Raw genomic sequence first — 24,117 nt, forward strand, 5'->3', positions numbered from 1 at the left:
GGGACAGTATTCATTCTCTCATTTTTGGAGTAGCAGAATGGAAAGGCTGTTTGTTAAGATTCAAAGTTAGAGCTAAAAAGTGAGATAAAAGAAACTTTTTAACAACCAGAGATTTTGTCTAAGGTGTTGACACAAATTTCTTACCATTAATGACAATCAACATAGCTATAAACAGATCTCAGTAGTTGAAAAGCAAATTATCTCTACTCTTAAAGCAAAAATGTTATGACAGCAAGCCTTAGAAAAGGACCAAAAAACCAGATGTCAGTTCTGAGGAAACTAGTATATGACAACAAATAATAAACAAAAGTCATAAACCAAAAGTTGAGGACAAAGTCAGAATAATTAGATGAAAAGTTTCCCTGACTTTAAAACTATGTTCCTAGACATACCTTTGAACAACAATGAGATGGAAGGTAGAAGGAATCAAAAGGCAATCAACAAGAGAAGACTTTTCTAAAGAGTACCTGTGGGTCTAGGCTCTAACCCTTAATTTGGGGGGGTATTCTCTGATATATATTTCCCATTGTTTCCCAAATTTTATGATTAAATAGAGTCACCCTGAAGTTCTTTTCTAAGGTCAAAGACCTAACAACAGAAACAGCCTTGTTTTCAAGCACAAGTTTATTCTTTTTCCTTATTTTTCTTACAGGTCTGGGGGCCTAACAACCTGCTTAATACTTACACTTCCCACAAGCCAATAAAGCCTTACTCTTCACAGTGAGAGAGGATTTGGTTGTAGCATCTAAACGTCATTTGTTAACTACCAGGAAATAGTTTACCTACCAGGCTCTCAGGGTTCTTCATATTCCCTTGTCAGGAAGAAAGTAGCTGTCAAATGATTTCAGCATCCATGACTGAAGAATCATCTGTAAGAGAAGGGGAAAAGAATAAATTAAAAATAATTGGTTATAACATTGTATGTTTACTAAGAGGCTGTGTGGTTTTGTTTTGTTTTCTTCTTTTGCTGTGCCTGCAAGTAAAGGAATTAGTTATAAGCAGTAATTAACTTTCAGATAATGTCACTTGACAAACATCACAGTTAAAAAAAAGATATGGTGTGCATTAAGGTTAGACTGAAAAGATAGTTGCAGACAGAGTTTCCATCTTTGATGCTTCACAGAAGAATTTTTCAAAATCACTTAGTATAGCACCCAGAGATACACTGAATGTTTTTGCTGTTGGGGTATCTCAAGACTCAAGGACAAGACTGGGCAAAGTCCTTCCAACTTCTGTGTGTGGCCCTGTGTCATTCAAATGTAAAGCAGCTTCCTTTGGACTATTATTATTGTCATATGCTTCTTAAACTAGCTTTGCAAAGCCACTATCATAGACTGTCTCTGATAGACAATGTCTCTTTCTGACCTAAGTGGGGAATTTCATGCCACTTCAGGTCCTTAACTTGCAATATGGCCAGAAAACAGATGAGCATCTTTCACTCTTCTCTCCACTGCTCTTAGCTGGTGGCAGAGCTCTTGTAGCACACTTTGCTTTTAGCCAGTGTATATTTTATTACCTATTGCAATCCAGCTTCTGAATTCAATGGAAACTACAATGTTGAGCAATATGTCACTTGCAAAACTGTTGTTGTTTTTAAAAAAAAAAAAAACCTGTAGCCTACATACGCTTCCACATAAGAGTCCTAAAAGAACTAGCTGAGCAGATTCTCAGCTTCCTACTCCAAGCTAAATTAAAAGTATGTGCTAATGTGTTAAGCTGGTGTTTATTTCAAATAATTCTCTGAATGCTGGGATAATTGTAAGAGGCTGAACAAAATGCTCATGCGCATCTTAGAGGTCAAATGTAGCAGTGGATAAACAGAGATCATACAAACCACAAACTAATTGTTTACGATGTTCAGCTACTGGATAACTATATCACAGGAGTTTAAATAATGAAAGTTAACATAGGTTTGGGGGTTTTTTAAATGTTAAATAAACCATAGTTTCTTTAGCAAAGGCAATTGAGTAGATATATTTGCTTAGTTAGAAACAACAAGGAACACATCACAGTATTGTGATTTCAATTCTACTGAGATACAGCATCAAAAGCAGTTAATAGACGGGCTGCAAAATAACTAAAAGCCACTTCAAAAAGTAGCAGGCACAGGCATAATTCTATTATAAAAGAGTCTTTCAGAGGGATGGATCAGGACAGCTCAGTTATTGGTACAGTTCTCAGCATTAACAATATTTTTCAATAGTCTCCTAAAAATAAACATAACATTATTGCTGATAAAATATTGTTAATTAGTGATAAGTAAATAATTCTGAATGACCAGTACATTTCGTAAGCTGAGCCCACTCAGCCAGTATAATTTTCCCACAGACACCTAGAACCATCAAATCTATAAAGGTGCTTCATAAACCATATCCCAAAAAAAAAAAAAAAAAAAAAAAAAAAAAAAAAAAAAAAAAAAAAAAAAGAAGGGAAAAGTAGAGGGGGCAGGCATTGTACTCAGGGAAGAAGAGACCCAGGAAAGGTCTACGACTAAGTCAGAGTAACTGAACAATTCACCATCTGCCCCCAGAAGCATGCCATGGCAAAGGTGACAAAAGCAGTATCTGTATAACCATGGAAAAAGGTGAATAGAGTAGAATGGTAATTTTGCCAGAGTTTCAGACAGGGGAGAACCCAGTCTGAAGATAGTGGCTGAAGTTCTGATATTTACCTTTTTTTTTTAAGAATGCGGAAAATCATTCAAGCTGTCTGACACATGAAAAACTACTCAGAAGAAGCTGCCTCAGCTAATGACTCAAGGAGATCACTTGATTAGTGCCAACAGAGACAACTGACTTCTATAAATGTCTTTACAGGGAGAAAATGGTAAATATCAGACAGCTTTTTAATCAGACAAAACAAGAACATTGACTATACTCAGGATGCAGACCTTTTTAAATAGGGAAAAATGTTTCCAAATGCAGAGGCATGGGGCTAGGAAACGTGTACATTTTCCTTTTATCAAGGTTTTCCCATCAAAACTGGCAACAGGTCATTTCCATTCAACAAAATGAAAGCCTGTCTCAGCTAGATTCACATTAGTTGCAAAATCCCTTCACATTGCCCTTCCCTGGAGACAGTTACAGACCCAGAAGAGCAAGCTTCCCACAAATTACAAGATGTGTTGGAAGGTATGGATTCAGCTTTTGCCTCTGCCATTTAGCTTATTACTTAAAATAAGCTTCATTTTACCTAGTTCTAGGTATCTAAAAGCTATATGTCTATTTAGCATGTAAGTGCCTGAAGCATTTTTATCCTCAGTATCTCTGTCAGCTAGTGCAGAGAAGCTGGTACCATTGGAGAGCTGTTTCTTTGACAATTCTCAAAAAAATCACTACACATTGAGGGATTTCATGCTTTGAAGAAATCTCTATGCTTAGATGTGGACAATCCCACTTTAGATAGATAAACAGAGAAAGGTCTGCCTTAGCCTCTGCTGAAGAAGATACTAATATTTATAACCTGCTGTGAAAATACTACATTAGAGTCAATATTATTAAGAAATATATTAATATCTTTGATAAATGTTATCAATTAATCACAACTTTCAAATTTCTGCAAAGCTCTAGGCTGAAAGAAAGCAGAATCTTACGATAGTACAGGACTACATTCAGACTGTGAGCCAGATCTCTGAATGCCACAACGAAATACTGAAGGTATTGAATCCGTGTATGCTTTCCTTAACTGCAAAGATAGCTAAAAAGACCTTGTTCCCATACAAAGGTTCTTTCCATTTTAAAGAGTTATTTTCACCAGCCTAGCTTTCACAATGGTAACAAAGTTGTGCCAGCACAGCAGATGGGTCTGTGAACTGCTGAGTGGTAGCAAAAGCCTTTTAAACCAGATTCAGGACTCAAAGAGAGGGCTGTGGAGTTACAGCATAATGTAGAATAGTTAATAAGGCAAACTAAATTGTGGCATAGTCCTGAAATTGTGTAGAGTAGAGCTGATTCAAGTAAGATAGTTGATAAAGTGACATGTAAGGGAGGTTACGATGTTTCCCTCGACCAAAAGGTAGAGTTTTTCTCATATGCACAAACCCTAGAAGCAATAATCACCCTGAAGAGCAACATAAGGAATACACAGCAGTGAGTTTCCTGTCTGCTTGTAGGAGCAAATCCTTTCATAAAAACATATCTGTGTTTCATTTTCTTTGGATTTGATCCCAGCAGTCAGATGGGGAGGAAGTGTTGCACTTCCTTCATAGTAAAGCTTAATCAGTACTTTGAGACATCCATTCTGGAGCCTTCCTTTATACCAGAAGAATTTACTCCACAAACAATAGTCAGCAGAAACAGCAGTCCTGGGATGAGGATCAAATGTGACTGTATCTAGCAAAGTATCATGTGACCATGACCATGCAACAAAACTCACTCCAGCTCTCTAGGATACTCCTGCCTCTCCTTTCACCCAGGGCTTCTCAGCAATTCTGAAGAACCACAATTAAAGCCATATTGAAAAGTACTACAACAACAGCCACCAAAACAGCTCTGCAGAGAACTGCATTAGGAAACAGAGACTTGAGTAATGTATTAGCAAGATTGGAAGCAAAATTCTCACTTTGTTCAAGAATTTGCATAATGACACTTTCTTTTGCACCGGTTATTCAATATAGTCATTATACTTCATTATTGTAGTTTGAACGGGGATGCTTCCAAAAAGACATTTTGAAGCTGGGTCTGAGGTGCTGAATATTTGAACAGAGCATTTCACTTTAATGAATTTCTCATATTCCATGTTGAAAGGAGCTTACAGAGATTTTCCCTGGTGTTGATCAGAAGGGGATAATGTCAAACCTTAAATAGCTTTATCCAACATGAGATTTTACAAAGTAAATAACAGAGGTATTTTTTAATAAAAAAGAAGATAGTAATTCACACAGAAAACACACAAGCACATTATGCTTATTTCCTGTATTACACTTGGAAATTTTCAGTCAGCTTACCAAACCTTTGCAATTAATACCCCAGGTGATCTGTCAATGTATATTAAATAGATTAAAGAGATGAGAAGAGCAGAGTATAAAAGCACACACACACTGGACATGGGCATGTTTATATGGATGAAATTCAACAAGAGGAAGAGCCCAAGATGGGAACTGGGTTAGTCAAGAAAAGGAAGCCTGTAGCATAATAATACTGATAAGACTAATACCAGGATTACTATAATGACAAGAGGTGCTGGGACAACGGACCTGCTGAGGCGGGTTCTGCTTTGGTCTGGTACCATCAGCAGGTCTTGGACTCAGCACTAGCCTTCTCTTCAATCTTGTGCACTCGAGTGCAAATAAAAACCTAGAGAGAAAAAGTCAGTGTGAGACAGGACTGTGATAAATGAGAGAAAACTTTACTGACATAGATGTATCTGAACTCCCAAGAGAGAGCATTTAGCTAAAAAGTATTTTAGGACAGCATTTACAAGGGGAAGAGGAGGGGGGTATAATTTTTCTTCTACCCAGCTAATTATTAAGCAAAACTGGCAAAAGATGACAGGAAATGTGGATTTAGAAATTTCTAGATAAAAATAAATAAATATTTGAGTGGTAAATAGTCTAGCATTAGTTTTGTTATATGGTTGGGAAATTACCCTTGCTTAGATAGTCAATGCTAATTAGAATTCTCTCACATATCAAAATGATCTCCAATTAATGTGAATGAATATGAGACTCCAAAGTTCAGAATCCCACATTTTCTTCATTAGGCTATTTTGCTTCATTACTCACAGAAATTAATGCAACATTCTCTTCTCAGTCCAATCAAGTAGAGAAATCTCCCATCTCCAATAGTTTCTTGGACTTTTTTCTGTTTCCACAGGTCAACCTGTGTGGCTAGAAAGTTTGAGCATCAAATAATCAGTCATTTGAGTGACAGCTTCAGGTTGCAAGTCTAATGAGCCTAGTTGTGTGGTCTGCAGTAATGGTACCTCTTTTTTTCTACCCATTTACACAAGATCTTTTTCTTTTTGCAAATGTTTCACTGCTTACCTTCAGCTAAAGCCTCTATTCCTTTCATCTCATTATGACCATACAACTCTTCTTAATTATTTTAATGTTCTCCTAGGTCTAATTACAAAATAAAAAATGCTAATATATGGCAAGAGCAGGCAATCTAGTCTCTTGCTAAGCCAACCCAAGGTTCATAGAGCTGTCACTTCATTTTATCTAACGTCTTCATCATAGGAACACCTGTCACATTGGAATAATGCTCTTGCCACTATCTTCTTTACGTGGAAGAACTGCAACATGACATAGGTTTTTGAAGTAACTGAGGTCTCAGGCACAAGACACATTAACAACATATCTTCTTTGACCCTCCTAGAAAACTTGAGCATTTAAAAATCCTTAATTCCATACATTTGTCTCTGAAGAAAGCAAGCTTGCCTGTACCTTTGGCAGGTTGGAAACAGAAAGTCACTTTAAATAAATATCTAATATACTATAGAGTAAATACAATTCATTAGTCATTACTCCTTACCCTAGTGTAATGGCAATCCTGAAAGCTAGGCTCTATTAGCTTTATGAAGAATGCTGTGATAAGGGCAGGTGGCCTGAAGACTGCTACAGTTAGAAGGAAAGATGAGGTAATGGTACATTATGGAGTGCAATTGGGATGCTGCCACAGCCTCTGAATATATGCATATATATTCCTGCACTTCAGTTTGTAACTTGACAAAAAATTACCCAATAAATTAGTTGAACATTTAACTCGTTTTCTCTAGTTGCTTGTTAAGATGCATGTTCTAAAACCGATTTGTGGGTTTAGTGAGTCTGTAAGTGAATACAGATACCCATTTTACTGTTAAAGCAAAGTGAGATTATTATAATAAAGAAGTAAACCCAAAAATGCAATAGGTATTAAATATAAATACAAAACTAAATAGCTCCCAAGCAATTATCAGCACCAAATCATTCAGCTCAAGGATCATGCCATGATCTGGTATATGCTGATGCAGCTTCATCATTTATTGAAATGTCTTTTATTATTCTTATTTGTCATTCTCATCTTGTTAGTTCACAGCATCACAGTTCACTGTTTTCATTGCAACTTCTGCCCATGGGTGCAAGCAAGGGTGAGTAACATGCTTAACTAGGTTCTTAACTGGAAGATAAACTCACATGGCTCCAAAGCATCCGTAAATATGCACACATACAAATACATAATCTGTCATGATAACATGAAGATCTGCAGAGAAGAAACTAATATGCAGTAATGCTAAAGATCATGAATTACTGCAGAAAATACCCAGTAATATCTGCTAATATAAACCATATTTTGCTTTTTTTATGAGCCAATTGATAAAACATATGTTATGCATATGGTCTGTGAGGAAGTACTGTAAATAGAACAGCTGTTAACTTTAGGAGTTACAATAGGAAAATAGGGTTTATTTCCTCCACAGGATTTTTTTTTTTTTTTTTGCATATTATTGAATATACCCCTGGTCAGGCATCCCCATCCACCCCAGGTTTTATTTAATACTCTGCCACTAAGATAAGAGGTGCCTTGGTTCAAACACTGTACTTCAAAACTGGGACTGTGTACAGATGGCATTTGAATATTTCCAATGATGGAAACTTCACATATCTGGGCAGCCTTTTCTGGTGCTTAGTCACTCTCACAGTAAAAGTGCTTCTTGACGTCCAGACAGCACTGCCTGTGTTTCAGTTGTTGCTTATTGTCTCCTGTCCTGTCACTGGGAACCAATGAAACAGGTCTGGCTCTGTCTTCTTTGCATTCTCCCTTCAGATAGTTATGCAGATTGATGAGATCTCTTCTGAGCCTTGTCTTCTCCAGGCTAAACAGTCACAAATTTTCTGCCTTTCCTCATAAAAGAGATGCCCTGAATCGTCTTCCTGGCCATGTCTGGAACTGTCTCTCCAGTATGTCCATTACCCATCTCGTCCTGAGGAGCCTGAAATGGACACAGTGCTCAAGGTGTGGCCACAGCAGTGCTCAGTAGAGGTGAAAGATTACTTCCCTTGATTTGCTGACAACACTTCTCCTGATGCAGCCCTAGTTACTTTTGGCCATCTTTGCAGCAAGGAAACACATTGCCGGCTTATGTTTAACCTGATGTCTACCGGGACCTCAAGGTCCTTCTCTGCAAAGCTGCTTTCCAGCTGGGTGGCCCCCACCCAAATCAGTGGTGCATTGACTTGATCCTCCCCAGATACAGGACTTTGCATTTCCCCTTGTTGAACTGCATGAAGCTCCTGACAGTCCATTTCTCCAGCCAACTGAGATCCATCTGGATGGCAGTACAATCTTCTGGTGCATCAGCCATTTCTCCCAGTTTTGTGTCATCTACAGCTGTTCTGTTTTATCCTTAAAAAAAATTGTTTCAATGAGATTTTCAAATACTGCCTTAAAATATCTTGTATATTCACACAGATCTTGTGGCACTTGTTCACCAACTACAGTCCATGGAACAACAGTAAATACACCACAGTTGCTTAGCAGATACCTTATAGCACGTATTAATATTTGTGAAAAATATTAATATTTGTGTAAAAAATCATGACTGGTGCTCTGTGAGAAAAGTACAAAGCTAAACTACCTGAAGGGAGGTTGTAGACAGACGGATGTTGGTCTCTTCTCCCAGGCAAGCAGTACCAGAACAAGAGGACAGAGTCTCAGGCTGCACCAGGGGAGGTTCAGGCTGGATGTTAGACAAAAGTTCTATACAGAAAGAGTGATTGCACATTGGAATGGGCTGCCTGGGGAGGTGGTGGAGTCGCCATCACTGGAGGTTTTTAGGAGAAGACTTGATGGGGTGCTTGGTGCCGTGGGTTAGTTGCTTGGGCGGTGTTGGATTGGTTGATGGGTTGGACGCGATGATCTTGAAGGTCTCTTCCAACCTGGTTTATTCTATGTATGTATATATTCTATGTAAAACGAGAGAACAGAGTCTCAAGCTGCACATGGGGAAGTTCAGATTTGAGGTGAGGAGAAAGTTCTTCACAGAGGGAGTTGTTAGCCATTGGAATGTGCTGCCCAGGGAGGTGGTTGAGTCACCATCCCTGGAGGTGTTCAAGAGAGGATTGGATGTGGCACGTGGTGCCACGGTCCAGTAGTCATGAGGCCTTGGGTGACAGGTTGGACTTGATGATCTTTGAGGTCTTTTCCAACCTTATTGATTCTACATTCTTCTATTCTAACAGTATTACACCTAACCAAAAAGGTGGACTTCTCCTGTGGAAGTCCTACCTTCTGCACAAGCATTTCCAAAGGAATGCTGCTGGGCCCCAGTACTTTGATGGCTTCTGCTACAATTACATTATTCACACTGTAGCATTGAAATGCTATTCATTGAAATGTTCCTTACAGGAGCATCAAGAGCAGATTTACTTTGCCATGTTTGAAAAGGCTGACATTTCCACAGACCAGCACTGCTCATTTGCAAAATTGAAACTGATTTCAAAAGGTCTATACACATCTCAAAGCTCCCGCAGGACAGCAGAGATGACAGCGAGCAGCATAGCCTTGACTAATAGGCTGACACAGCTTTATGGTAGGACACCCTCCAGCTGCTGGAAAGCATTGAAGAGAGAAGCATTACCAGAGAGACAGCCAACTTTTATGCTGCTCCATTTATGTTGAAGGACTAGAGTAGAAACCTTTGTGGATCCATGGATATGCAAGAAAAATAGAAGTTTTCATAGAGCTTTTGTTACTTTCCAAAACAACCCTATCTTTTAATTATTGTATTCTGTACTAACCTCCTAGAACTCTTTTCACCACACTTAAACCACAGAAAATAGAAGTGGGGATTAGGTGATACCAAACCCTTTTGAAAGTGACACCTTATATTTTTATGAATCTCTAAACATATCAGGGAAGTTGGCAGTGTGGTAGATACAAATTATAAGAAAAACAGGGTTCCAGACAGAGATGATATCTGTTATTATATCATTTAGTTCCATTGTGAAGAGCAGACACCAAATGCCTTCAACAGGTATGAGAATGAAGCAATGGGGCTCATACTACATCCAGGATAGGAGCAAGGGTTCTGTGCATTTGGTTTCCTCAGCATTAATAGTGATGGAGTCACTCAGCAGTATGAATTTGATCTAACTCAGGCATGAGTGCATGATTGCACTTCTCCTGTGTTAATCAGACACTGTGGAGCTGTATTCTTTTACACCGACTCTGTGCCAGGGGAAGGGGCAGGGGCAAGATGCACTGAGCTGACTCAACACAGATTTCTGAACAGATCCACGCAAAGCTCAGCCCACTGCAGCCTATAGATACAGCATTTTGGAGTGGACTGCAGGAGTGGACTTTAGATGCAAGGTAGTGACTTATAAATAACACCAGTAACTTACTCTGGTACTGAGTTTTTAGATAGATATTTTTAGTACCTGTAGAGCATCTGGAATTTAGAGGGATCTGCAAGAGTAAAACAAGCATTTCTATTTGTAACTCAAAATCATAGCATTGATATTGTGATTTCATTGCATTTAGTGAAAGATAAATGTAGTACAAATCCCTCTGCATTCTAATTGGTCCTCACACCAGCTGAGATAGACTCTTTGCCTCTGTCAATGACAATAATTTCAAGAGAAAGATGCAAATGTGTACTGTTGGAGAAGACTGGGGCTGGCCTTTCTCATTTGCCCTCCTCCACAGCACTGCTGAGATGTTTATTACTCTGGTGTCTGTCTGCTGACACGTATAGCATAAATTTGAACTGAGATTAATTTTACAGTTCAACAAATACAACATATTTTTTAAAGTCACACTTGGTCAAATACAAAGCCTAGACAGCATTAGCCCAAAAGTTATCACAATCAAAATAAAATTAAACCATAATTCAGTCAGATTCAGCATTACTCAGTGCTGCAGAAAGTACTGCTTTGAACGCCTGAATCTGCTGCCCTTTCAGAATCCCTCTCCTGAAGACTGTAAATTCTTATTCAGATGATATTTCTTGAACTGGAAAATACATTGAGTCAAGGTCAATTGGATTAGGCAAGAGCACCACTTACCAAAATCAGAGAAACTCTGAGCAAAATGGGGTTCTACAAATCAGCTGTCTTGGCATTGAAAACTTGTCATGTAAGGACTGATAAAACAAATGGTTGTTTAGAAGATTAAGTCTGTACTCAATGCAAGTGGATCCTTCAAAAGCGTGAATGGCTTGGACAACTGAGGGGACACAATTTTCCCAGGTACTTAGATAGTTACTTGTCTACCTCACTGTGTGGCTAAATACCTTTGAAAATGTAAATTTCAGTCATGCTCTCAAACGAGACAGATTTCTAGACATGTAGAGATGCCCAGGAGGTATTAAAGTGCCTAATTGTTTATTTCATAATAAAATCAATGAGAGTTAAGGGCTCATATAAAACCACATCTATTTGCCTAATTACAAAACACAGCCCCCTAAGATCATGTGTCTTGTTAAAATTAGTGAGGTTGGAGCTCTTGAAAGCTCTCAAAGCTATGTTTTGGCTTTCTGTGATACAGCCTCCAGGTAGCTAGCAGGAGCACCTGATCAGTGTGAGCTTAGATGAGAGAGATGTCAAGCCTGAGAGCTTCCAGGCACAGCTGGATTGAGAGGATGAAGGTCTTGTCACAGAAAGGAACGTAAGGTCCATAGACAAGCAGACATAAAAACAGGCTACTCTAGACCTTCACAAAGATACTTCAATCATATTTGGACTTTTCAAAGCAAGCTGTGGCTTTGCTCTAGATGATATGAGAAGGTGTTTTTCTTTAAATAGCAACTTAGGAAGAGAATTGCCACTTCCAATTTAATCATCCTTCCTTAATATAGCCTGGTACTTTACAGCTGGATAATTAACCTTGGTATTCATTCAGACTTCAAAACACAGAACTCCCATTGCTGTCAATTAGCTGACAATGTTGAGTGTGCTGATGATGGAAGATTTTTCTGTGACCCTGGCAATATGGCATTTGGGAAATTTCAGTAGCTAATAGAATCATTCTTCTGGAGAAAGTCCTTCACAAACTACTCTAAGAATTTTAGAAAAAGGGAGGTGAGATTGTGAATCTTTGATTACGTTTGCTAAATAAAATAGATGTACATTGAAGTTTATCCTACTTTCTGTTTTTATTACAGAATCACAGAATTGTTAGGGTTGGAAGGGACCTCAAGGATCATCTAGTTCACACCACCCCTTCCATCCAATAGATCAGGTTGCCCAGAGCCACATCCAGACTGGCCTTAAAAACATCCAGGGATGGGGCTTCCACCACCTCCCTGGGCAATCTGTTCCACTGTCTCACCACCCTTATGGTGAAGAACTTCTTCCTAATATCTAATCTAAAACTACCCTTGTCTAACTTGGATCCATTCCCCCTAGTCCTATCACTACCTAACACCCTAAAAAGTCCCTCACCAGCTTTCTTGTAGGCTCTCTTCAGATACTGGAAGGCCACAATAAGGTCTCCTTGGAACCTTCTCTTCTCCAAGCTGAACAACCCCAACTCTCCCAGCCTGTCCGGGTAGGAGAGGTGCTCCAGCCCTCAGATCATCCTCATGGCCCTTCTCTGGACACATTCCAGCATGTCCATATCTTTCTTGTAATAGGGGCTCCAGAACTGGTGCAGTACTCCAGGTGGGGTCTCACAAGACTAGAGTAGAGGGGGAGAATCACCTCCCTCAACGTGCTGGCCCCACTTCTCTTGATGCAGCCCAGGATACAATTGGCTTTCTGCAAGTGCACACTGACAGCTCATACTGAGCTTCTCATCCACCAGTACCCCCAAATCCTTTTCTTCAGGGATGCTCTCAGGCCAGTCTCTGCCTAGTCTATATCAGTGCTTGAGATTGCCCAAGCTCAGATGCAGGACCCTGCAACAATGCTCTCAAAAAGATCCCTCTAGATAATAGGTAAACCTTCTTATAATCATAGACTTGCACAGCTCTGAGCACAAGAAGGGTACCTTGATCTCAGCTAGAACATGCAGAAGCTGCCTTGCTTTTTAGGACTAATCTAAAGGCAGATTTTTAGATGATTTTCACAAAATATTTTTTTGTATATGAGGCCGTGCAATGAACACTGAAATATTAAAATAGGACACAGTATGGGAAGGACCAGTGGCACTTTCATTGTCACACCTTACTTTTAAAATACTTTTCTTCCACCCAGGTGAGAATAAGAGCCAATGGCATAAGTGAAACATTCTTGTAGCAAAAGCCAAGAACCACCCAAGTCTCTTCCAGGTTACAAACTCTTCTTTGACAAAGAAGGAATAGCTGATGCTCAGTTGAATGCTATTGCACAGGTTAGGTAGAGACTTCTGTGAAGGTTCCTAATGTGACCTCAGTTTGACCTCCATATTTTCAAAGAACTTTGTCTCACCTACTGAGTGAAAACATAAGAAGAAAAATAAAAATATCACCCTGGCGGGCTTTCCCCTGGATTTGAGAAAGACATCAGCCTTTGGGCCTTTTTTCCCTTTTTTTTTTGTTTTACTATTCCATATGTAGTGAAAATACTGACTACTCCATTTTCTACACAGGGTCAACATTACGAAGAGGAAAAACGGGCATTGAGCCATGAAATAATTGCACTCAATAATCACTTAATAGAGGCCAAGGTGACAATAGATAAGTTATCAGAAGACAATGTAAGTATTTAATTATGGATACATCTTGAAATTATATCATGCACTTCCCATGAAATTATAGAATAACTTTCTTATTGTTTACATCAAATGTAACTTGTTGCCTCAACAGTTAACATTTATTTTGGATTACTTACATCATTTGTTTGATTCAGATCTCCTCTTGCTATAGGTTGGGGTGAGCCTTTTCACTGATATTTTTTCTTTGTATCTAACCTAAAACTGATTTTTAAAAAATACTCTAAGAAATGGCAATATTCCCACATTGATTTTGCCATCAGTATTGCTCCAGTGCACCAAACTGGTGCAAACACATTCTCAGAGCTACTGCATTTACACAGATATGCATGAACACAGGTGAAGAGTGAGGATTCATTAAAAGGATTTCAGACACAGTATAAAGCCCTACATTTCCTGCAGTTTCTCTGGTCTTTCAGTCTTTGCTCACTGAAATGGGATGCCCAGCACAACTGAGCTCTACTAGCAGAAGGTAGGATTGACCCAAGCTGATCACTCAGGCTGTTACAGGGAGAAGGACCAAATTTTCTCCAGCTGTGCTTCATCTATAACAATTTAACTATCTCTATGTGGAATGAAACAGGGAACATCTCTGGCAAATTGTCATTCTGCATCTCATTAAACATGCTGAAAACTCACATGCATACTGCAGCTGGCAACCAAGCTCATGAAATCCTTCCAACCTAAAATGATGGCAGAGGGGAAGATTGTAGGCATTTAGTTCATTTTTGTTCCATTCCTAAGACACTTAATAAAAAATTCATCTAGAGAAGATATGTTTCTCTTAGCACTTATTCTTCAGCACCTTACATTCAACAGTCCCATATTTCATATGAAATAGCAGGGAGTATTTAATCCCAATAATATTCATGTTGATGTGACTCTCACGTTTGTGATTAGTAGCTTTCCAACAGAAACAAAGCATTCACTATCTGAGCCTTTTGTTTTAAAGAAATTGTGTTGAAAAAACAGTTATCCCATAACTCTAATAGCTGTAAGTAATGGAACATGGGAAATGCAATGGGCTACATTTAGGGTTTAGAAGCACAGGTATACATCCAGATCAATTTAGCTGAAATCAGCAGACTTTAGATTTAAAATAGAGGGCAAGAAAAATTGTAAAACTCTCCCAGTAGATACGAATGCATTTACACTACGTCATGGAGTCAGTTTGAGCCTGCATTTGAAGAAGTGTAGTCACAGTTTTTAAAAGACAGCTTAGACTGGACTGGATTTTAGAGTATTCTTCCAGGAATAATTCTGAAATACTAAGAACATTAGAGTATGGTCCAGAAACCTCAAAAAAACACTACCCTTGCTTCATGCTTGACGTCGATTCACAGAAAAAGAAAAAAATCTGCCCTTAGTCATGTAGCATCTCTAATGAAAGTAAAAGTTACATTCCAAAATTTAACATGAAGAACTATGACATAAACCATTAATATTCTATGGAATAAATAGGGACAGTATTAAAATGAAGAAACCTACATGGAAAGAAAATTGGTTTGTCTTGCTAATACTGCTTGCTTCAGTTGGAATGGAATGGAATGGAATGGAATGGAATGGAATGGAATGGAATGGACCAGGGTGGAAAAGACCTTTGAGATCATTGAATCCAACCTATCATCCAACACTATCTAATCAACTAAACCAAGCGCCCCATCCAGTCTCTTCCTAAACACCTCCAGTGATGGGGACTCCACCACCTCCCTGGGCAGCCCATTCCAATGGGCAATCACTCTTTCTGTGAAGAACTTCTTAACATCCAGCTTAAATCTCCCCTGATGCAGCTTGAGACTGTGTCCTCTTGTTCTGGTGCTGGTTGCCTGGGAGAAGAGACCAACACCCTCCTGGCTACAACCTCCCTTCAGGTAGTTGTAGAGAGCAATAAGGTCTCCTCTGAGCCTCCTCTTCTCCAGGCTAAGCAACCCCAGCTCCCTCAGCCTCTCCTCACAGGGCTTGTGCTCCAAACCCCTCCCCAGCTTTGTTGCCCTTCTCTGGACACATTCCAGCAAGTCAACATCTTTCCTAAACTGAGGGGCCCAGAACTGGACACAGGACTCAAAGTTGTTAAAAATAAACAACAAAAAACAACACCACCACACATCACCAACAACAAAACAACCATGCCACCAAAAAAAAAAAACAAACAAACCAGCAACAACACAACAACAAACTGCATGTTTCTGACTGCAGGAAACTCCTGCTGATTACTGTTATAGTTGTCACAGGTGTGGCTACTTTCCATTCAGATAAACATTAAGGGACAGAAAGTTACTCTAGGCACGTGGCACATTGCAGGCATGAGATACAAAGCAGAACAAGGTACACGTGGCACACTTAACTCACATGTAATTTTTCTATAGTAATTTTTAAAGCTACTAAAAATGAAGTGTCAGAAATGCCTATTTTTTCCCCTCCTCTCCATGACAACTGCTTCACAGAAACAGAGGCAAACAGCTTTTGAAGAAAGGATTAGGTTTTGGATTTAATTTTTGTGTGCCTAGCAATGCCATATGGGATTTGGAGTAGCTGTCTGTGCTATTCATGTCTGTGCAGCAATATATTATGTGCTTAAGGTGTCACATGTCAGAATCACAATGTGCACACAATGGATTTTGCTTTAATATTGGATCCTTAGACTCCTGCTGGCTGCATTTGTTTTCAGGAGCAAAATTTGTGTACTAACATAAAATTTAACACCTACAAAAATTAATATATCTTTCCTGCACATTAAAGACATGGTTGGCATGTATAAAAGCTCACAAAGACACCAAAAACCAAACAAACAAACAAACAAACAAAACCCACAAAACCACCAAAAACACAAACCACAAATATCTGAACGCCATTCAGCATGAGCTATAGTAAACTAATAATCACAGGAAGGCTGCGTTTACTACTGCCATGCCTCACAGTCTCTTGAGAGCATCTTGCTGCATCTGTTATTACAGAGTATCTTTAAAGCAGTATTTCAAAACAAAGGGAATTTCCATCTCTTCACAGAAAAAGACAAGTGGAACAGTAAAAATCTGCATGCAATAAAATTACAACATTTACAGGAGTGAAAAATTAAATCAGTTCATTAATCAATAAATTTTCTCCACAAAAAACTTCCTAATCTTTACAGATTAAGAGATCTTAGTATACATAGTACCTTTAAACTTTGTCTCATCTATGCCCACATATAAAGGCAACTTCTGAAGCCATTTTTGTTCTGAATAGCACCTAGGTCAGGAAAAGCAACATACAACTTTTACCTCCAGGGACCAAATGGTACTGGTTAAAGGATACAGTTAGAGTCATGTGTCCCAAATTAAATTTAGATGAAGGGCAAATCTATGTACTGAATTTCCCCTTTAAATAGGCTGCAGGCACCATTCAATACACAACCAGTGTAAGGGGCTTGTTTAAATTCTCTTTTTCCCTGTGTGGAATTCTCATGGTAATTTCTTACCCAGTAAAAATATCCTGCTCTGCAGTATCCAATATTTGCAGCCAGACACAATGTATCTGCCTAGTTGAATTCTGCAAGATATGAAAGGAGCCAGGAGGCAAACTCTTTCTTTCTTTCTTTTGTTAGTTGTGTTTATTTGTTAGGTTTTGTTTGCCTGTTTTTGTTATTGTTTCAGTTATTTAAAAAAACCAAACTATCATTACTGTAATGAATTTCTTTCACAGTCTCATAAGATTATTTAAGCATTTTCTCAAGTCGTATCGTAGTAGATAACACTCAGTCTGTTCTTAAGTTTTCTTTTGTGTTTAAAAGATCTTGTTTCTTTTAGCCTTCATAGTGCTATGCATGTTAACAGCAAAAGTCCATGTCATAATGGTAAGTATCTATATTTTGGAATACAGGTTACTGCTCTGTGGTAACAGTTCTCAAATTTTTCTTTTTAGTTATTTTATCAGCCCTCATGGAACAAAGGGGCAAACATCTCAGGAATATGCAAGAAATACAAATCTTAATGTATTTAGAAGCTAAATTATGTTCCAAGTTTCCTTTAAGTAATTTTTTAAGATTTCTCAGGCATGGTAAGAAAACTGAAAGCCACAAGCTGTTTACAGACTTTAAAAAACAGGCTATTTTTTGTTTTTCTAGGAGCTCTATAGGAAGGACTGCAATTTAGCTGCTCAGCTGCTCCAGTGCAGCAAGAATTACGACAGGGCACATAAGCTCTCAGAGGTAATGTGACCAAACTTGGTGAATATTCAAAGTAATAAATATTTTATGGAAAACAGGTTTCTTTACATGTATCAGTTCTAGAGCTTGTTTGTCCTTAAGGCTTTGATTCCATCCCCTTTAAGCCACAGGAGGTGTTCTGTGTGGCTGAGGGAGGTGCTGACAGAATCACAGGCAGTGATGGAACGTAGAGGTACTCTCTTCTCCAAAACCTCTGCTATTCGGTAGAATGGGCCTGTCTGATCACATGGAAAATAAAGGGTTTAGCAAACCCAACATGCTGAGAACTCTAGACTGCAAAATGCTGGAGGAGGGAGAGGGGGGAGAACTGGGAGGGGTGAGAGCCAGGAAATGACAAGCTGCGGGCATCAGAGATTCTGATAGAATCAATTTTCCTCCTGAAGCTATTTTCCAGTCCAGCTAATTTCTAAACCTGAATTTTAAAATGGACCAATAGAACAAATATATTTTTCTAAGCAACCAGAGCACTGAATGATTGATTTTCAAGGTGTAAACCATAATTAATAATCCTTGCTTCCAGGGAAATTAGGCTTGAGAAAGAGACTCCTTAAAGGGGAAGCAAATATTACTTTAGGGAGCAAGACTATCTATAGGGACACAGGCCCTACACAAAGCAGTAATATCTCTCTTGTGTCTTGTCTCAGTGAAGATCACAGCAAAGCAAAAAACTTTCCTTCATGAGAGCCATCACATTAGTGTCCCACTCAAACAATCTCTCTTGTTCAATTCTGCAATGGAATAATGCAAAACTGAATGTAGTACATACAAACCATTTCTAAGCCAGTAGATGACTAAACCTTGGTAAATAGGGACAGAAAAAGACTCTTCTGTCAAAAGGGAGGGTGATTTTTTAGAACAGAGACACAACTTCCAAATTAACCATTACCTTGGTCCTGACTCCCCTTAGCAATTTATATTCAGGAATTAATATGACATTACTCATATCCTACTCGTTAGTAGGAATTAGGAGTTATAAGGTACTTAGCCATTCACTTGAAGAAAACAAATGTGGGATCTCTCCACAATTTCTCTTCACATATACTCAATTAAGTAGGCAAAGTCTTCACTCATAAGTCCAAGTATTTTTTAATTTAGTAAGTGTGAATGTGTTGTCACAGCCAATAAACTCCTTACAAATGAAAATATTGCCAGAAAAAGTATTGTATGTTACCTCAAAGCCTAAAGTACATTATCATAATGGGACAACAATATCATTCTAGTGTTTTCAATTTCCAGTGCAATGCCCAGAAAATAATGGGGTTTTTCTTAATGCATATCATAATCTATACAATGCATATAAAAAAGATCAAGCAGTAGTGTTACATGATATTAAAATACTATCTGCCCAGGACAGCAGTTTCACATTAAATGAACTGTATTTCTTTTCCCCAATTCTGTGGCAATTTACAGCAGCCCCATTTTGCAACCTGTTTATTCAATTTTACTATGACTAATATTGTTACCTGCCAGCAGATTGTCAATATCATACTCTTTATTTTCAATGGAACACATATGAGTTAGTTAATAACATAACGATCAATCAAAAAATATCCTGGAAGGTCTGTTGGTTGAAAAATCCCACTCTGGATTAACAAGAATGCCACTTCACAACAAGCTGTATTTTGGATACTTTGAGTTTTGGAGACTAAACCAATTTTTTAAACTTCCCCGCAAAGCCAAAAGAGGATCTCCATATCTTTTATGATGTGAGATGATTACAAAGAGGAGGCATCTTATGTTTTTCTTTCTTAAAATACAGATGAGGGGGGAACACTTCAGTATTTACAGGGTTCTCCCCTTTAGAGAAAAGAAAGTTAAGGTGGGAGTGAGGTGGTGAGGGCTATATGGGAAATCACTGATTATTTGGTGAAGGGGGCTTTATATACAGTTATAAAAAGAAGAAGAAGTTATAAAAAGAGTTAAACCAAGCATTCAAGAACTGAATTCCTAAGTAGTGTAAAACAACATGTAGTAGTAAAACAACAAGTAGTGTAAAACACAAACTCAAAATTCAGTACAAACATGAGTTCTTCTGATTTCCACCAAGAAACAGTGAGACATCATGCAGTTCTCTTTTATATCCCTATCTGATTATTGATAGAGACCTGAAATAAGCAAGGCAGATACAATTGGATTGGCAAGCATTTTTGGCAGCACCTAGCTAGGCATTACTTACCAAACTTCCAAGCTGCACAAGAAATGTGGTCTCCCAATCTCTTCTGGTCTATGTGACAGGATGGCAGGCTGTCGTGGGACCACCATCTATAGAACTGATCACAGCTTTCTGCAAAAATTATATGATTTCTGATGGATAATAGAATTATTAATTCTGTGTAGTCTGTAACAAAAATCATAATGTAAATTTGGGTCTTAGTTCTTATCTCTGTCAGTGTAGTAAGGACCTAGAAAAGCAGTCAGCTAGCAGCTGCTAGAAGAGGGGAACATATTGAGGTTTATGTGGATGGTTGATCTGACAAGCCATGTCCAGCTGCTGGGGCTGTTTTGATTTGCTTATTACCAGCACAGGAACAGTCCCGCCATAGCAGCCAGAGACAGTGCTTTAAGTGTCAGTGAAACCAACATTCCTGCCCCTTCCCACATAATTGTTTATCAAAAAAGATGGCACTGGGTTAGAAGAAGGATCAGCTCAAAGCAAGGCAAGAGAACCTACCCCCAGCAGAGACCTCAACATCACCACACTCCCAACTGCAAATCCTAGGCATGTGCAGAGTCTGGAAAGTGTTGCTTTAATTCCCTGCCCACCTTTTTAAGACTGTTGTTTACTGCCTTCTTTTCATCATACATCATTTCTATCCAACCTGAAGTAACCTAGAAGGAAACCTTTCAGCTTCACAGTGTTTTCCATAAAGGTAAGCAGATGAAAGTTTCCAGAGGTTAATAAATTGAAGTCATTTGATATTTGTTTTCAGAAATATGCAAAGATTGTGGCCATATACAGTGAGCTATAGAAAGTCATAATCATCACCCATCTGTGGACATTGTATAAAGCCAAGTAGACCAAAGTCAGTACTGATGTGAATCCTTTTCTCCTTCTCCCTTTGCTATCTGTTTACGTTACAGTTGCCATCTGACTTTCAGGAAAGAGTCAGTATCCATCTGGAAAAACACGGCTGCAGCCTTTCTGTCCCCTTGTGCCACACATCTTACGCTGATACCATACCCACTTGCGTCATTGCCAAAGTACTCGAAAAACCAGACCCAAACAGTCTGTCATCACACTTGTCAAGTCCATCTACAAGGGATCTCAATTTTCAGGACCCTGCTGGAAAACTCGGACAACGTCCCCAGTACAAGTCAGACATCTACTGCAGTGACACTGCCCTTTACTGCCCTGAGGAAAGGAGGAGGGAGAGGAGGCAGAGTGTGGACACACAAGTGAAAGATGTGGGGTTCCTGAGGTCTCAGAACTCCACAGACAGCACTGTTGAAGAAGATGGTTTCCATTCCAGCTTTTCTCATGAAGCCTTCCCAGAGTACATTACCTCTCTGCCAACCTCCAGCTCCTATTCCAGCTTCAGTGTCACATCTGAGGAGAAGGAGAATGCCCAAGCCAACACTCTGACAGCCTCTCAGCAAGCTATCTACATGAGCAACCGAGATGAGCTGTTCGAAAGGAAGTCACCTGCAGGTTACGAGCATCAGGGAAGTCCTAGGTTTGCCAAGTCCAAACCTGCGCAGCACATGGAGCTTGCCGACGATGAGAACTCACCCACTTTTACTAGGACTCTTCCTCCATATGCAAACGAACCTCCTTTTCATTTCTCAGCCATAACACCGCAGCAGGCTTTAGCGAATCAGAAAATGAGGAATGAGTGCAGGAACACCAACCTTTCAGAGGAAGACTTGCCTGGACGATGGAGGCAATTAAGTGTGGAGGACATTGGTGCATACTCTTACAGGAACACTGGCAGGCTGTCACCCTGTAGTTTTTCAGAGCAGTACTACAGCAGCCCTGTTAAGAAGGGAGACGGTCGAACAACCCCCATCTATGCTAGTTACAAAGCAGATAGCTGCTCAGAGGGAGATGATATCTGCCAAAGCAGACTTGTGGACCCTTGCTTCCTGAGAACAGACAGTGGCCTGAATATTGACATCAACACTAGCTGTAAACAGGAAAAATTGCCAACTTACAAAGCAAAAGAGGCAAGAGACCAAAAAAATGAGAGGATCACCGTCCAGTTATGCAGTAGCAAAAACATTGAAAATAGCCCGGTATTGAAAAGAGAATACGTGGACGTGAGCCCAAACAGCTCAGCAGAGTCCCTCAATCAGAGCTCAGTGGAGGCTTCAGAAATCCACCAGTCTTCCATGGAGCAAGGAAGCCATCCGGGTATTCACAGCAAACAGCAACAGTTTCAACGGACTGGGAGCACTGGTTTGAGTCGTAAGGACAGCCTTACAAAAGCACAATTATACGGAACCCTTCTGAACTAGGCATCTTCCAAAATGGCAATAAGACAACAAACAGAAGTAAAGAGTGTTTGATACTTCTAGTGAACCATAAGGTTCTAAGGAACATGATTATTATAAAATATATATTCATAATGGTACTATATGTTTAAAACAAAATCTCTTCAAAAATGTTATACAGCACTTTTCACTTAACATCCTTTCCACGTGGGAGACTCTCCCCTCCCCTCTTTTATAAACCTGAAATATTTTTATAAGCAAAATCATATTTATTAGACTATCCTAAGCTATTTGAGCAGAATTCTTTTCCCTTCGAGCAGGTTTCTTATTTATTTTTGTGCATGAGGCCATCTGTGCCTAAACTATTGGAGGAAAAGGGTAAAATCATGACGGTGGTGATAAAAAATACATCCACTCGATAGAATACTATAAAATGTCACATGAAAACAAACAAGAATGTTGGATTTGAAGAAGTATATTTTTAACAAGAATGGAAATGTATCTTAAGTTATTTCATACAAATGTATTTATGAGTGACTCATGTATGCAGAAAGTGATACTAATATTTTGCTCTTTTAATCCACTGTGTTTCTGCTTTCCTATTTTTCCTTGTATACTACCTCAAAAGTAATTGAGGGTTTCTTTGTCATATTTTCTGTAGGCTTGCATTTATATTGTCTAAAATGCATGCAGTGGCATAATACTGTATTTTGCATTACTTAATAAAAGACACCAGTGGAAATACATTTGGGATTTATTTTTTCCTTCATTAAAACATACTCAGGACAATAGAACACAGGATTTCTCTGGGAAGCATGTCACACAATTATTAAAGCTCCTTGTGACTCAAGCTCCTCCTGCATTACACACAGACTTCACGCAATCTTTTAGGTCTTTAAGAGGCTGTTACTTTCCACAGTCACCCTTTTTTCATGTGTAGCTTGGAATTTCTAACAGAGTTTTCTTTTTAATCTTAAGGAATATCTGGCCTTATATGGCCTATGGGAATTTCATGGGACCAAGAAGCTGTGGTTTCCCCTCTACGTTTTGCATTTCCTCCATCAGGTTTTCTGTTTCTCACCACTTCAGCATTAAGGAGTGCACAACTTGTACAGCAGCAAAAGGGAAAAAGCCTAAGAAGAGGAGAACAAAAAGAGACAGAAAGGGATATCCCTTGGAATTCCTTCCTGGCTTCAGTACTGTTGATTGGTAAGAGTCAGAAAACAGGAATAAATATTTAGCAATTCTTTTAAGTAGTATTCAGGAAACATGTATCCTATACCTGAAATACTGATTCTTACCATCTTAAAGACAAGGAAGCACCTCACTCAATGCAGTATGTGGCAAGACTCAGTGATATCATTGTGGAAGTCTAAACTAGGTCCTTATCAAGCTAAAACAATGACCTACCATTCAATACTGATAGAGAAAAATACATATTTCCTGATGATTCTCTGAAAGCAGGCAACTGGCAAGCAACTATGAGCCAGGAATACAAAACTGCTTATTTCCTACATAAATATTTAAAATCATGAGGCCACAGATCCAATGCATTTGGCATTAACAATTCCCACTGCTCTTCATATTCTTCATGGGTAATGTAAAAATTTGACCATTATTGATGGAGGCAAGCACTTGCTGTGTTGTTTGAAAGATCTGGCATCAAGTCCCTACAGTTCCTGTAAAATCTGTAGCAGTGCTGTGGAGAACAATGATAGCTAATAATATCACAAAGGTAAGGCACAACATAACTAAAATGAGACATACTTTCTGCTTTTATGCTCCCATAGTTGCTCACCTTGAGTGTGAGTGGCAGGCCATGCCACATGTAATTCCATGAAGTCCATAAAACCCCATAGAATAAAATTT

At 38.9% G+C, this 24,117-nt stretch overlaps 1 protein-coding gene across 1 annotated transcript in view; it reads left to right on the forward strand.

The window, feature by feature from the left end:
- BEGAIN (brain enriched guanylate kinase associated) overlaps positions 1-22,981 on the forward strand; it is a 153,140-nt gene extending 130,159 nt beyond the window's left edge. The window contains exons 6-8 of the mRNA XM_054161839.1: positions 13,491-13,598; positions 17,716-17,799; positions 20,899-22,981. Coding sequence (XP_054017814.1) covers positions 13,491-13,598; positions 17,716-17,799; positions 20,899-22,272 — 1,566 coding nt within the window. The 3' untranslated portion in view covers positions 22,273-22,981. The remainder of the gene's footprint in view (positions 1-13,490; positions 13,599-17,715; positions 17,800-20,898) is intronic.
- Positions 22,982-24,117: the final 1,136 nt, after the last annotated feature.

This window comes from Dryobates pubescens, chromosome 5 (assembly GCF_014839835.1).
Source record: "Dryobates pubescens isolate bDryPub1 chromosome 5, bDryPub1.pri, whole genome shotgun sequence".
In the NCBI taxonomy this organism is placed as follows: Eukaryota; Metazoa; Chordata; class Aves; order Piciformes; family Picidae; genus Dryobates; species Dryobates pubescens.